This window comes from Phaenicophaeus curvirostris, chromosome 23 (assembly GCF_032191515.1).
Source record: "Phaenicophaeus curvirostris isolate KB17595 chromosome 23, BPBGC_Pcur_1.0, whole genome shotgun sequence".
NCBI classification, from domain to species: domain Eukaryota; kingdom Metazoa; phylum Chordata; class Aves; order Cuculiformes; family Cuculidae; genus Phaenicophaeus; species Phaenicophaeus curvirostris.
Window position 1 is genome coordinate 2,998,862 of NC_091414.1, and position 13,093 is coordinate 3,011,954.

General features: G+C 53.7%; 1 protein-coding gene across 5 annotated transcripts in view; it reads right to left on the reverse strand.

Annotated features, from left to right (window-relative positions):
• Positions 1–135: 135 nt before the first annotated feature.
• FHL3 (four and a half LIM domains 3) overlaps positions 136–13,093 on the reverse strand; it is a 32,437-nt gene continuing 19,479 nt past the window's right edge. For 2 of the 5 annotated variants that reach the window (XM_069875386.1, XM_069875384.1), the window contains exons 2-6: positions 4,851–5,035; positions 4,596–4,770; positions 3,707–3,876; positions 3,348–3,534; positions 136–1,995 (exon numbers count right to left, since the gene is read on the reverse strand). In XM_069875386.1, coding sequence (XP_069731487.1) covers positions 1,844–1,995; positions 3,348–3,534; positions 3,707–3,876; positions 4,596–4,770; positions 4,851–5,006 — 840 coding nt within the window. In that variant the 5' untranslated portion in view covers positions 5,007–5,035 and the 3' untranslated portion in view covers positions 136–1,843. Of the gene's footprint in view, positions 1,996–3,347; positions 3,535–3,706; positions 3,877–4,595; positions 4,771–4,850; positions 5,036–5,885; positions 6,139–11,089; positions 11,100–13,093 lie in introns of those variants that run through there. The other 3 variants (XM_069875387.1, XM_069875383.1, XM_069875385.1) reach the window with 3 other exon arrangements.

Genomic DNA, 13,093 nt, shown 5'->3' on the forward strand with positions numbered 1-13,093 from the left:
GCCATCAGCTGCCCCCCAGTGTAGGGCTGGGAGGAGAAAAAGAGCTGCAGGAGCTGGGCTGAGAACAAGAGCTGTAACACCGATTCCAACAGCACTCTGCCTCCGCCGCTGTTTGAGAAACACAGGAGAGCAAGCATCACTGAAACGGTTTATTTATATAAAGCCGTAGGAAATACACAGGAGGCTGGGGTTTTGGACACTTCCTTCTAGAGACTGCTCCAAGCTCCTCAGAATAGCAACCACACAAACTCTGATTTGCCTGCATCAAAGCTTTCAAACAAGGGTTCAACAAAGGGCTGAATACAGAGTGAATAACATTTCAACATGCATAACATTTTCTGTTCCTAAGTGAAGCCGGGGAGCGGGGGGGACTAGCCCCTTCATCCTGCAGTTGGTTACAAAATGACAGATATTCATAACAAAAGAGTACAAAAGGGGAAAAAAAAAAAATCCACAAGAAGATGCTTTCAGAAAAGCAGGCGGGTGTCTAAGCAGGAAAGCAGAGTCAGCGTAAGTGCCCCAGCAAGACTGAAGCGAGAAGGTGGAGAGACAAGGTGGGCACGAGCATCCCACTGCAGAGGGGCGCAGGGCCAGCTCTGCCCTCAGGAAAGGACCGTTCAAGCCTTTGTGCCAGTCCAGGATGGTTCAAAATGTGCTATTTTGCACCGTTAGGGCAAACACAGGGAACTGCGAGATGCAAAGCCTCTCCCCTTAGGGCAGCCCAGGTGCCACCTTGGCTTTGCTTTGCATCCCAACAAAGGAGGAGCTGCCTCTCTGCCCTGTGATGGGGCACACAGCCCTGGCAGGAGCAGGTTGGGGGCACCTCGATGGGCACCTCGGCTGACCTTTGCAATCCTGCAGACACTCCCTGCAGCCAAGCGCAGCCACAGCCTGCGGGCAATGCTCCTCTCCCCAAACTAACAGAAAGTCTCCAGCGTTACCAGTGCCCCTGGCAGAGAGGGACAGAGCAGGACTAAAGCCCTCGGTGCTCTCAGCCTTCAGCACGCCCTTCTCCGTGGCTCAGCCAGGTGCATCTCCACAGGGACCAATACCCACCAGCTCCAGCTCAGAGGAAGCCGTGGGAGACCCCAGCACAGATGGACAGGAACGGGGCAGGGAGGTGAAGGGGGCAGAACGCCTCGTACCTGCAAGCGATTTGAGCTCCTCATCCTTATTTGAGTGAGAGCACCTCCATGGAGACGTGCAGAGGGAAAGGTCTGGCCCGCAAACAGTGAGGTGGCTACAGGGATCTCACCTGGCAGGACACACACTCCAGCCTGGTGTCTCCAAGCCTCCCAAACAGGGCAGAGAGTGTCCTTCACACCTGCCTCACCACAGGGCAGCCACGTCTGCAGAAAGGCTGTGCTGCAAAGCCATCCGCTACGCAACCCGGGCCGCACGGAAACCAGGAGCTGCTGCCTCGTATCACACAGAGCAAGGGAAACACATGAGGAAAAGAGAAAAGTGCCGGGGGGAGCAAACACACGCTGCCAGCGTGCAGACCCAGCGGCCCAGCACTGAAGCTGCTGCTGCTGCCCCTTGCTCAGCCGGGGTCCTGGGCTTGGCTCGTGCCTGGTCAGACGAGAAGCAAAAGGAAAGAGTAAATAATGGGGGATCTTGAAGCTCCTTTTTCAACTTTATTTAGCTTTGGCTCTGCCCAGAGCCATAGCATAGCGTACTCTAGCCTTCAAGGAGGGGCACGGGAAGCCCCAGAAGGCACTGCGGTTCAGAGTCAGCCCCCATCTCCTGCACCTTGTGCCCTGCCCCCAAATACTGCTGGGCTGTCTGGCACAAAGACCCTGAAGAATGGAGAAAGCCCCTGCCCCACGGTGGCCTCAGAGGCTCATAGGTCGCTGCTGCAGTCGCGGCACAGGATCTCATCGTTGTCAGGGATGAAGCCTTTCCCAACCAGCGAGGTGTTGCAGCGGGCGCAGTTAAAGCAATTATGATGCCAGTGACGGTCCTCAAAGGAGACGTATTTACCACCGCCGAAGCCTGCAGGAGGGACAGAGGGTAGTGTTAGAAACCCTGGGGAAACTGGAAGGAGCTTCCCACACAGACCAGGTCCTGGTCTGTTCATCTCCACGTCAGGTCTCCACACGCAGCGCTGCGCCATGGTACCTAAACACTCCCCAGTATTGAATGCATACACAAATCTCCACTCTTGGGGTGAAGAGGACCAAAATGATTTCACGCCAGATTTTGGAGCACTGAGATCCTTATCATAGAATCATAAAATCATAGAATCACCAGGATGGAAGAGACCCACCGGATCATCAAGTCCAACCATTTCTATCAAACACCAAACAATGTCCCTCAGCGCCTCGTCCACCTTAGACCAGAATCACCATTTTCTCCCCAGAGGGAGCGGAGTTGCACCATCACAGCAAATGAGGTGGCTGTCAGGAACTCCTGGGAGCACTGCTTGGAGCAGCGCCTTCCAAGGACAGTAAAACCCTGGGAAAAGCCCTCCCTACCACCAGCTCAAGCCCAAGCTTCTGCAGAGGCTCCACAGGCAGCTTCCTTCCTCTGCCAGCAGTGTCAGACTGAGGGGTTGTGACCCCCTTCTCCCCAGGACTGCGGCAAACTGATAAGGAGCAGACGGGAAGCGGGGTGCCCAGGAACTGCCTTGTCCTCAGCCAGAGTCGTCCTCTGAGTCACCAGCTGATTCACGGCTTTGCTCGCCTTCCCAGCAGCAAGAGACACGAGTTGCAAAGGGAAAGGTCAAGGCGAGGAGGACAGGAAGGGAGGCAGACCCTCTCAGGGGTTTCTGCAGAAAAGAGCCCCCCGCTTTCCCTGTCTTAGGCAGGTAGGACAGGTCCAGACTCCCCTGCTGCAGCTGTTGCTCCGGCTCTAGCTGGAAGTCTCTGGCTTTCCCTGCCTGTGTGGCAATCTTTCCACAGGATGTGGCAACCAGCCTCAAACCAGGCAAGCTGGAGACACGAGGTCATGCTGTGAGGGGTTATTTTGGGAGCCTTTACCCCCGGGCAGAAGGAATTCCTCCCAAGGGACGCGGTTCCCTGCTTTGAAAAGTGCAGATGAAGGGACACAAGCAGCCCTAGGACCACAGCAACAAAGAGATCCTCTCTCAAGGAGTTCCTCAGAAAGCAGCTGCAGTTGTTTCTGTGGGGAACGCGCCTGAAAGCACCTTGCACTCCCCTGCACTTGTTCCCAGGAGGCCTGAAGCACCTGGAGACACCTGAGCATACCTGCATGGTGAGACATGGGTCACGCGTGCACTGGAGAGGGCAGCTTCTCCCAGAGGAGTCCTCTCATGTCTGGAAACACGGGAGGCTGGTCATGCCTGCTCTGCAGAAGCACCCAGTAACCAGGGCTGTCGTCCTCACCTGTGATGGGCTTCGTGCAGGCGCTGCACTTCTTGGCGTAGAGGTTCCCGAAGCACTTGATGCAGTAGGGGTTGTCATCCTGGGAGGTGAACTGCTGCCCAGCCAGGGGCGTCTTGCAGCCTGTGCAGACGAAACACTCCTTGTGCCACGGCTCATCCCGGTAAGTCACTCCTCCCTTGGTCAGGGTCTGTGAGGAAAGAAAGCACCCTGGTGACACACGGACACGGGGAAACGGGCCACAGGGCAGGACCAGAGGTTAGCCAGGGTGCCGGCGCCTGAACCCTTCTCTGGTGGGGCCAGACAGGAATGGGGAGCACGTCCCTGGATCAGAGAACGCGGGGCGGTAGGGCCAAACGTACCTTTTTGCAACGAGTGCAGCGAGGAGCGAACTTGTTCTCATAACAAGGGACACAGTAATAATCCTTCTGGTCTGGGATGAAGGAGCGGGACCCGATGGGCTGCTGGCAGCTGCTGCAGATGAAGCAATGCTCGTGCCAGGTTTGTCCGTTGTACTCCAGCTTACGGGATCCTGCAGAGAAAGTCGTTCAGTGACAGGAGGGAGCAGCACACACCCACCCAGGAGGCTGTGCAGGATAAACTGTGGCCCTGCACACCCAGCTCGATGTCTGCCCTCCTCTGCCAGTGCCCAATGACCTTTTCTGTGAATTGTTTTTTCATAATGTCCAGCCTAAACCTCCCCTGGTGGAGCTTGAGGCCATTCCCTCTCGTCCCATCCCCTGCCACTTAGGAGAAGAGCCCAGCTCCCTCCTCTCCACAACCTCCTTTCAGGGAGTTGGAGAGAGCAATGAGGTCTCCCCTCAGCCTCCTCTTCTCCAGGCTAAACACTCCCAGCTCTCTCAGCTGCTCCTCATGAGGCCTGTTCTCCAGATGGTGCCAGAATGGCCAAACAAAGACACTCCCTCGCCTCAGGCCCTCTCCAGAGCCGCTCACACACCTCCAGTCATTCCTTCTCTTCTCGTCAGCACACAGCAGAAAATGCCCAGGAAACTCTTTGTTATCTCCTCCCCAGCTCAATTCCCCATGACGAAGTGGAAGAGGCAGCTAGGGCTGCTGCAGTGACGGCAGCTCAGGATCCTCCTGCCTCGCCAAACAAGTAAAGTGCCCAGCCTGCTGATAGTGGAGCAGGAATTCAGCTCTTTTCCTTGCTGCCCTGTTGGACCCTGCAACCCCAGGTGAAGCTGCCGGGACCAGGACCAAACTGCAGTGCTCAAATCTCCCTGTTCCTACCTGGCATGACGGTCTTCTCGCAGGCAACGCATTTGGAGGAGAACTCGCTGCAGTAGCAGTCATTGCACAGCAGCTCCTCTCCTTGGCAGGTAAAGGGCTCATCGGCCAGAGACCGGTCACAGCGGAAGCAACGGAAGCAGTGCTCGTGGTAATGACGATCCTCGTAGTACAGCTCCTGGAGAGGACAGCCAAGGTGAGGAGGGGACCCATCGCACCAGGGAACGGACCCTGCCTGGCTGCGGGTCCCATACTCACTCTGCAGTCGTGGCCGATCAGCTCCTTGCACTCATCGCAGGTGTTGGCAAAGTGGGCGTCGTAGCAGGGGATGCAGTAGGGACCATTGTCCATCTGGATGTACTTGCGCCCATACAAGGACTCCTTGCAGTTGTCGCAGTCGAAACACTCTGTCATGGTGCTAGTTTGAGGGCCTCCTTCCCCTGCTGAGAGACCAGCAAAAGGCCGGGTCAGGATCAGCTTACGCTGCCCAACACATCCCTGCACGGTCCTGCAATCATCTCTAGAGCACGAGAGCCACAGATCATAGAATCATGGAATAACCAGGTTGGAAGAGACCCACCGGATCATCGAGTCCAACCATTCCTATCAATCACTAACCCATGTCCCTCAGCACCTCATCCACCCGTCCCTTAAACCCCTCCAGGGAAGGGGACTCAACCCCCTCCCTGGGCAGCCTCTGCCACTGCCCAATGACCATTTCTGTGAAAATTTTTTCCTAATGTCCAGCCTGAACCTCCCCTGGTGGAGCTTGAGGCCATTCCCTCTTGTCCTGTCCCCTGTCCCTTGGGAGAAGAGCCCAGCTCCCTCCTCTCCACAACCTCCTTTCAGGGAGTGGAGAGAGCAATGAGGTCTCCCCTCAGCCTCCTCTTCTCCAGCCTAAACACCCCCAGCTCTCTCAGCTGCTCCTCTTGTTCTCCAGCCCCTTCCCCAGCTTCGTTGCTCTTCTCTGGTCTCGCTCTAGATCCTTGCGCTGAGCCACAAGCAGCTGCTCTCCAGACAGGACACGGACACGAGCTGCTGCACCTGCTCTGTGCCCGTACACACTTCCAAAAAACCCCACGCGCATTCGGAGATGAACCTTGCTTCAGATTTATACCCAAGTGCAACAGTGGAAGCACTTAGGCACAAGGCAGAAACCCAAACACGTAAGCACGCAAGCGAGTTTCTCAGTGCCTGCCTCCTCGCTGAGAAGCAAAGCGTAAATGATGCTCAAAAGAGAGAATGTTTTGGCATGAAAAGTTTTGATTTGGCATCGAAAACAGGACCACGCACACGCTGGAGCGCCAGCCACCTCGAGGGACACCCATCTACCAAGCAGCCCTGTGCTCAGCCACCAGCACAGCCCTGGCTCGACAGCAGGATTCCTCCTGACAGCTTGCGAGCTGATGCTCTGCCAATGTTTCAAATTCTGGAAGCTCTCCAGAACTTTAAAGCAGCTGCTCCACAGGGAAGCAGAAACCAGGCACCCCACGCTGCGCCTGGCTACGAAGCCACATCCCAGCAAACCCATTTGCACATGTTGCTCCAACTACAAACACTCCACAGCCGGGAAGCGTTGGGGAGGGTGGGTTGTTTTACAAGCAGCAGAGGTGCTGGGGTTTGCAAGCAGATCAGACATCTCTCGTTGACCCTCGTCTCCCCCTCAAACAAGTGGTTTGGGGAACTATTTCACTTCCTTTGGAGCATTAACTCCAGACCAAGAGTATCCACCTTCTAGTTTAACCTGGTTATTCCCAAATATGGAGTTTTCCACTTGCAAAATCACACACCCTCCTTAAATACAGGTTGCTCTCAAGTGTAGACAAGCCCATGGAATTACATCTGAGCAGTCAGCTGCAGAGTGCCACACGCTGCAGTTTCTTCATGAACTCACCCACTTCAGAAAGAGCTATTATGGCTCAATCTACAATTTAGCACTTAATGGGGCAGGGAGCTCGCCGGCTCCCAGCCCCACCAGCCGTCTCCCTTACGCTGGGAGGGCCTCCAGGGCAGGAGCTGATCCAGACAGCTCTGACTCAGGGCAGCGAGCTCCCCAGGGCTATTCTTGGTCAAACCACACAGCTCCCAGCTGTTGTCGAGCCTGGTATGTGCTGATAGCACTGCCGGTGAATAAATCTACTGTTCCCACATGGCTACGTGACCAAAAGAAGGGGAACAAAGTCCCTTTTCAGATGCTCTCCTTACTCAGCTGCTGCCACGGCCATCGCCTGCTCCGCTGACCGCTCCCGTGCCCTCCGTGCTGGTGCGCGTGGCCGTGGAAGCAGCTCCCCGGCGTGTCCCTGCGAGCAGCAAGGGCTTGGGGCCACCAAGCCCAAACTCCAGAGCTCCAGACGCGTGGAACAAGGCAGCCTGGGCTGGGTGATTTCCAGCCTGTTCCCGGAGATGGGGCAGGCACTTAGGGTGGTTTCCCCAGGGAAGCCAGATGGGTGCCCAGGGACAGATCTGGACCCGTTCCTCCAGCTCTGGACCCTCTGGAGCATCTTGAGAGGAACTCACCCAGCCAGGCAGCAGCTCCTGCTCCCCCAACACCTCGCACAGCTTCTAGCTGCTTCTCACCCACCACCTCCTCCTCCTTTACCCACCTGCCTTCACTCCTGAAAGCCACCCGGGACCATTCTCTTCGGCAAAGAATGAAAATGAAAATCAAATTAATAACCCTCCTCCCAGTTCTGTTGTGAAGGGAACTTTCCAAGGTGTGTCTGTAATTAAAGGGCTTCTAATGAGCACTCCTGCCCTGGGAGCTGCTGGAGCAGGGAGCTGCCGTGTTTGCTCAATGGGCTTTGTCCCTGTGGTCCTGTAATCCTGGGTCAGAGGACAGCAGGAAACACGAGGGAAGGAAAAACAACTGGGATGGAGAAATCTTGGGTTTTACTGGTGGCACGGACTCTGTCCGCGGTTCCCAGACTCAAAACAAAGGAGAGAGCTCCCCGCACTGCAGGCGCACAGGGGGACAGGATAAATTTAAGCTGAAAGAAGGGAGATTGAGATGAGATCTTCGAAAGAAATGTTTTCCTGGGAGGTTGGGGAGGACCTGGAACAGGTTGCCCAGAGCAGTGGTGGCTGCCCCATCCCTGGAGATGTTCAAGGCCAGGTTGGATGGGGCTTGGAGCCCCTGATCCAGTGGGAGGTGTCCCTTTTTTCTGCTTGGAGTAGTTCTCATCCAGGCTGGCAGATGCAGAGGCTGCCAGCAGAGCATCACGTGGCTGAGACTGCTTTGAGCGTACGGGATCAGACTCCGCGCTGCCTTTTCCACGGAAAAGAAAAAAAAAAAAAGAGAACTGGCCCGGGAAGTTTGCTCAGGGTTATTTGTATTAGATAAGCTGTTTGCTCCCTTTGTTCTGGTCTAGCATGCAGTGCCGGGCAGGGCTGTCAGAGCCCTACGTAACGCCAAAGCAAACTCTACATCTTCACCCCTGAGGACATGGTGCTGCCGGAGAGCAAATTCATGGAGAAGAGGAAGGTGGGACAGAAAGGAAAAGAGTAAAAGAAACAGTACAAAAGGACACAATTCTTACTGTGATTGTAACAAGGAATCTGGAAATTGTCTCCATTCATTAAAAAAAAAAAAAAGAGGTAGAGTTTTAAAATTAAAACCCTTTTGATTTGAGGCTCAGATTTAGAAGGCACAAGACAGGCAGTCCCCACACGTGTTAATTAGCACACGCTCACACTCTGCTGTCTGCACCACCCTGTAAACATCAGCTGATGTAAGAAACGCCTTCAAACACCAACCACGGCGTAGCTCTAAAATGATGGGATTTAAGCTGGGAAGAGAGCGCTTGCTCATCCATCCCCAGGTTGGCTGCAGTCGCTGAGGGACAAGGCTTGCTGGAGCAGGTTCCTCATGCATGGGGACGGTGGAGCAGGCTGCGAGGCACTCTCTCAACTGTCTTGCTGGCTGGCTGAGGGCAAAAACCAGCAGAGATGCACCCACCAGCTGCCTGTCCCTTCCCTGACAGGTAGAGTTGTGCTCACAGAGAAAAGGAAGCTCCGTTCCTCCCAGGTTCTCAAGAACAAACAGCTTTGGGAACAAGAGCTCCTCTCGCAAACAACATTTAAAATGCCTCAGGATGCAAATCCGATCGGTCTGGAACAGAGCTGAGAATAGCTCCACGTATGAGAAAGGTCAGCAATTTGTCAAGGACGCACAGCAGAGTCCACTTTCTAATTAGAGCGTACGGTGCACCTAACACCACCCCAGTGTCATTGTCCACAGCAAGGCAGCCAACGGCTTAGCCGCAGCCCCAGGAGACTATTACATTAATTTTAGTGTCTATAAACCAGGGACTATTGTGCAAAGGAGGCAGGACAGGCTCTCCAGGGCCAGGCTTTCTGCTACACGCAGTCACAGAAGAGTTTATCCGGCTTTTTGAGATGATTCCTGCCGCAATGAACTGCTCTGGCGAGAGGTCTCATGTACACAGTGAACCTCTAACCCCATGTAACTTCACACCAGTTTGTTGTTGGTTGTCAGGTCACAACCAGCTGCTCCACAAAGTGATCCTAGAGCAACCCAGAAGGCTATTCCTAGGGAAACACTTAATCCTTCCAGGATACAGGAATAGACCTGCCTTTGACTGTCTGTCAGGTTCCTGCCTATTCCCATCGTCCCAGGGCTGCTCGGAGCACAGCTCGTCCAGCTGCAGTTCACACCTAAACACACACGCAGAAGGAAAAGCACAACCTCGCTGGGCCAGGCAAGCATTCCCCTTGTAAGGATGAAAACAGCCAGGGACGAGGCTTTGGAAGACAGTCCTCAACGCACTCCAAGGTCAGAAGAGGAGAAGCACACTTTTTTATTCCCGTTGGCTTTCCAGAACCATTATGGGCCCTGGAATCGGTGTGAAATTGTTTCTGCCTGCCTCCAACCCTAAAAGGGAAACCATCTGCTTGCTCTGAGAAGCAGCTCCAGCCCCTCCATTAGGCTAGAAACGTTTTCAGTCCATATTTCTGTGAACTGGGCCGGTGGCAGGGGCGCTGAGCTGGTTTCTCATCATGCTGCTGACTCTGTACCCTCATGCTCTGCTCCCCAAATCCATGAAAGTGGCTCTCGACCCGACATAGTGGGAACAACATCCCCAATCTGCTGTTAAAGATCCTGCTTTCAGGTGAGAGGCTGGAGGCAGCTTGCCAGCAGGGAGCTGAGTGTTTCGTGAGGGTAACTCAGCCAGACCCAGCCTGCACGGAGCACCCGCAGGAGCCGTCTTGCATCAAGCCTTCACCCGCCGGCTCCTAGCACCACTGAGTCACTTCCTGCCCTCCAATCTCATCTCCGAGCCGCCTTTCAGCCTGAGCCTCCCCACGGACAGCTCGGAAATCTAAAGTATGAAGGGCTGCTCTGGGGAGTGTCACACAGCGAGGAGCTGAGTCCTTGCAGCGACCACCAGCGCAGCTCCAGGACTCACCTGGCAGCTCCCGGCACGATGGGAGGATGCTACAGGTCATTGGAAGAGGAGGCTGAGGGGAGACCTCATTGCTCTCTCCAACTCCCTGAGAGGAGGTTGTGGAGAGGAGGGAGCTGGGCTCTTCTCCCAAGTGACAGGGGACAGGACGAGAGGGAATGGCCTCAAGCTCCACCAGGGGAGGCTCAGGCTGGACATCAGGGAAAAAATTTTCACGGAAAGGGTCATTGGGCACTGGCAGAGGCTGCCCAGGGAGGGGGTTGAGTCCCCTTCCCTGGAGGGGTTTAAGGGACGGGTGGATGAGGTGCTGAGGGACATGGGTTAGTGTTTGATAGGAATGGTTGGACTCGATGATCCTGGGGGTCTTTTCCAACCTGGTTATCCTATGATTCCTCCAACACATAGGGCAGATTTGGCTCCAGCAGCTGGCCCCACAGGAGGAGGAGGCAGAGGAGAAATGAATCAGCTGGGTGTAAGGCCACACAGACCCACTTGCAGCGCCGGGTTGCTGCGCTTTGCGTGTGCGCACACCAAGCTCTGCTGAGCAAGCTGCACCGCAATCGTCTCCCCAAGCACGGGCAGAGCATCGTCCTGCCCAGAGCAGTCATGGGCTGCTCCTAGATCTGCAATAGATTTAACGAAATGGCTGGCACAGTTGTGAGGAAACACCCTGTATTTTAAGTGAAATAAGCGCCGTCAGAATCACCCTTGTTCAGCAAAACAGGCGGCTTCAAACGAGCACGACTTTGAGAGGAAGAAGGAGCAGAAACTGCTAAAGCTTGTGACAATTCACGAGGTATATCTAAATTGCTGCAGGATTTTCATACGGTCTTAGAACGGCAAATTGAAGGTTTCCTAATGTTCAGAGGAGATCTCTGAGGTGCCCTCTACCCAGAGTGCAAAACCACACCAGAGGGACTCCTCCCAACAGTTCTAGGTAGAGATAAAGATAGAATCATAGAACCACCAGGTTGGAAAAGACCCACCGGATCATCGAGTCCAACCATTCCTATCAAATACAAGCACTAAAAAAAGTGCTAAAAGCACAACTGTCCCACAAATGTCTGATCTTACCCTTAAACCAAGAAGATGTGCCCTGGTGCTATCCCACAGGCTGTCCAGAGGAGTCCCCCAGAAGCACTGCGCTGCTTGCACAGCACACCCAGTCCCAGGTGAGCAAGAGCAAACCTCACCTGAGGTCCCAGCAACGCAGGGAAAGGTGCGGGCACGCCAAAGCCCAGCAGCGTCTTCACACCCAGCACTGCCTGCATGGAGCAAGAGGGTTCCAGGAGAGCATATAGGGAGCCCAGTCCTATGCAAAAGCAGCTTCCCACACAGAGGAGAGGCTGAAAAGTGAAGCTACAAGTGCAGTGAGGGCACTGGAAGACCTAATAGAGACAAATCCGGCCCTGGTTAGGGCAGTTAAAGGTGCCCTTTGCCTCCAACAACAGGCTGACACACCGGATGAGAGACAGGAAGCATCTTTATCACTTTATACACTAGTGACACGGTACAATGCGTATGCTAATATTTACTTTCTATATGTTGTTTTTCATGTTCTTACAGACATGGTTGGGTGTGCAAGAAATCCTGACACACCCAGGCTGTGAGCTGTTGTCCCTCTGCAGCAGGGACATGTGGCTGTCACGAAGTTCTGGGACCTAAGGAACTCCAAAACCCTGCTCTGGTTTCAAATCACTAATGAGTTCATAGATCTTATCTCCCCTAGCACCAAATCCCTCCTTCTTTCTCCTAAGGTAAGGAAACATAAACCAAAAGTTTTCCTATGTGAAAGGAAAACCTGCTGCTAAGAAGTCAGGCTCTCACAAGACATCATCCCCATGCGAGATAACGAGACAAAGCTCTGAGGCAGTATTTGTGCACCCTGGGACTTTTGACCCTTCTCTAGTGTCTAAAGAAAGAATCTTCTTTTATTGAGGCTGCAGTTGCATGAGAATCCAATTTTCCATGCTGCAGTGGAAAACCAGGAGCGTTTGCCCATCTGAGACTCAAATTGTAATTTCTGGTCACCAAGACCTCGCTTTACATTTGGTTTTCAGCTACTGCTGTCCCTTTCCTCCCCACATACCTTCCTACCCAAGCAGGTCCCCTGGATCCTGCTGTGAGGTGAAGGCTCCACATGGTAAGCATGAAGATACGTGGCTTGGAAGAAGAGAAACAGGAGATTTATTCAAACACCATGTTCCCCTTCTTCACCAAATCCACCCACCTTCCAAAACCCAAGAGAGGGACAGCAGAGCGCACACTGACAAGGAGAATGGCAGCAAACAGTTCAGCTCTTGCTCTAGGCTTATTTTCTTTAGAGAAAGTTAATTCTACTAGGCTCAGAGAAAGAAGATTGGGAATCACTAGTATGCAACTGTAAAAAGTGAAATTCTGACCTAGAAGAAAGGAGGGAATGAGTTAAAAACTTATAATTAAATGCTCATAAGGGTAAATTAACTATTTCAGGTTCTGAACAAAATCTTCCTCCTTCAGAGGGCAGCTGGGACCCAGGGCAGAGCCACGAGCAGCAGAGATGTTGGGACACACTCAGAACAAGCAGCCTGTGTCATTCTGCTGACATTAAAATGGAAGTTTTGCGCAACAGAGCAGCTGTTAATCTTATTCAAAAATGTATACGAAGCAAGCAAATTCTGCACAGTCAACAGGAAGTCAAGAATTGAAACCATTTGGGCAGCTTGGACCTGTCACAGTTCAAACAGACGACTTGACTGAAGAGGAAGTGCAAGAGCAGAGGAGCACGATATGAACCCATCAGAAACTTCTCGCAGCTGAATAAAATCCCTTTTACCAGATGGTTAAGAAGCCTGCGGCTTAAAAACCATAGAATCACCAGGTTGGAAGAGACACACAGGATCATCGAGTCCAACCATTCCCATCAATCACTAACCCATGTCCCTCAGCACCTCGTCCACACGTCCCTTAAACCCCTCCAGGGAAGGGGACTCAACCCCCTCCCTGGGCAGCCTCTGCCACTGCCCAATGACCCTTTCTGTGAAAAATTTCTTCCTAATGTCCAGCCTGACCCTCCCCTGGTGGAGCTTGAGGCCATTC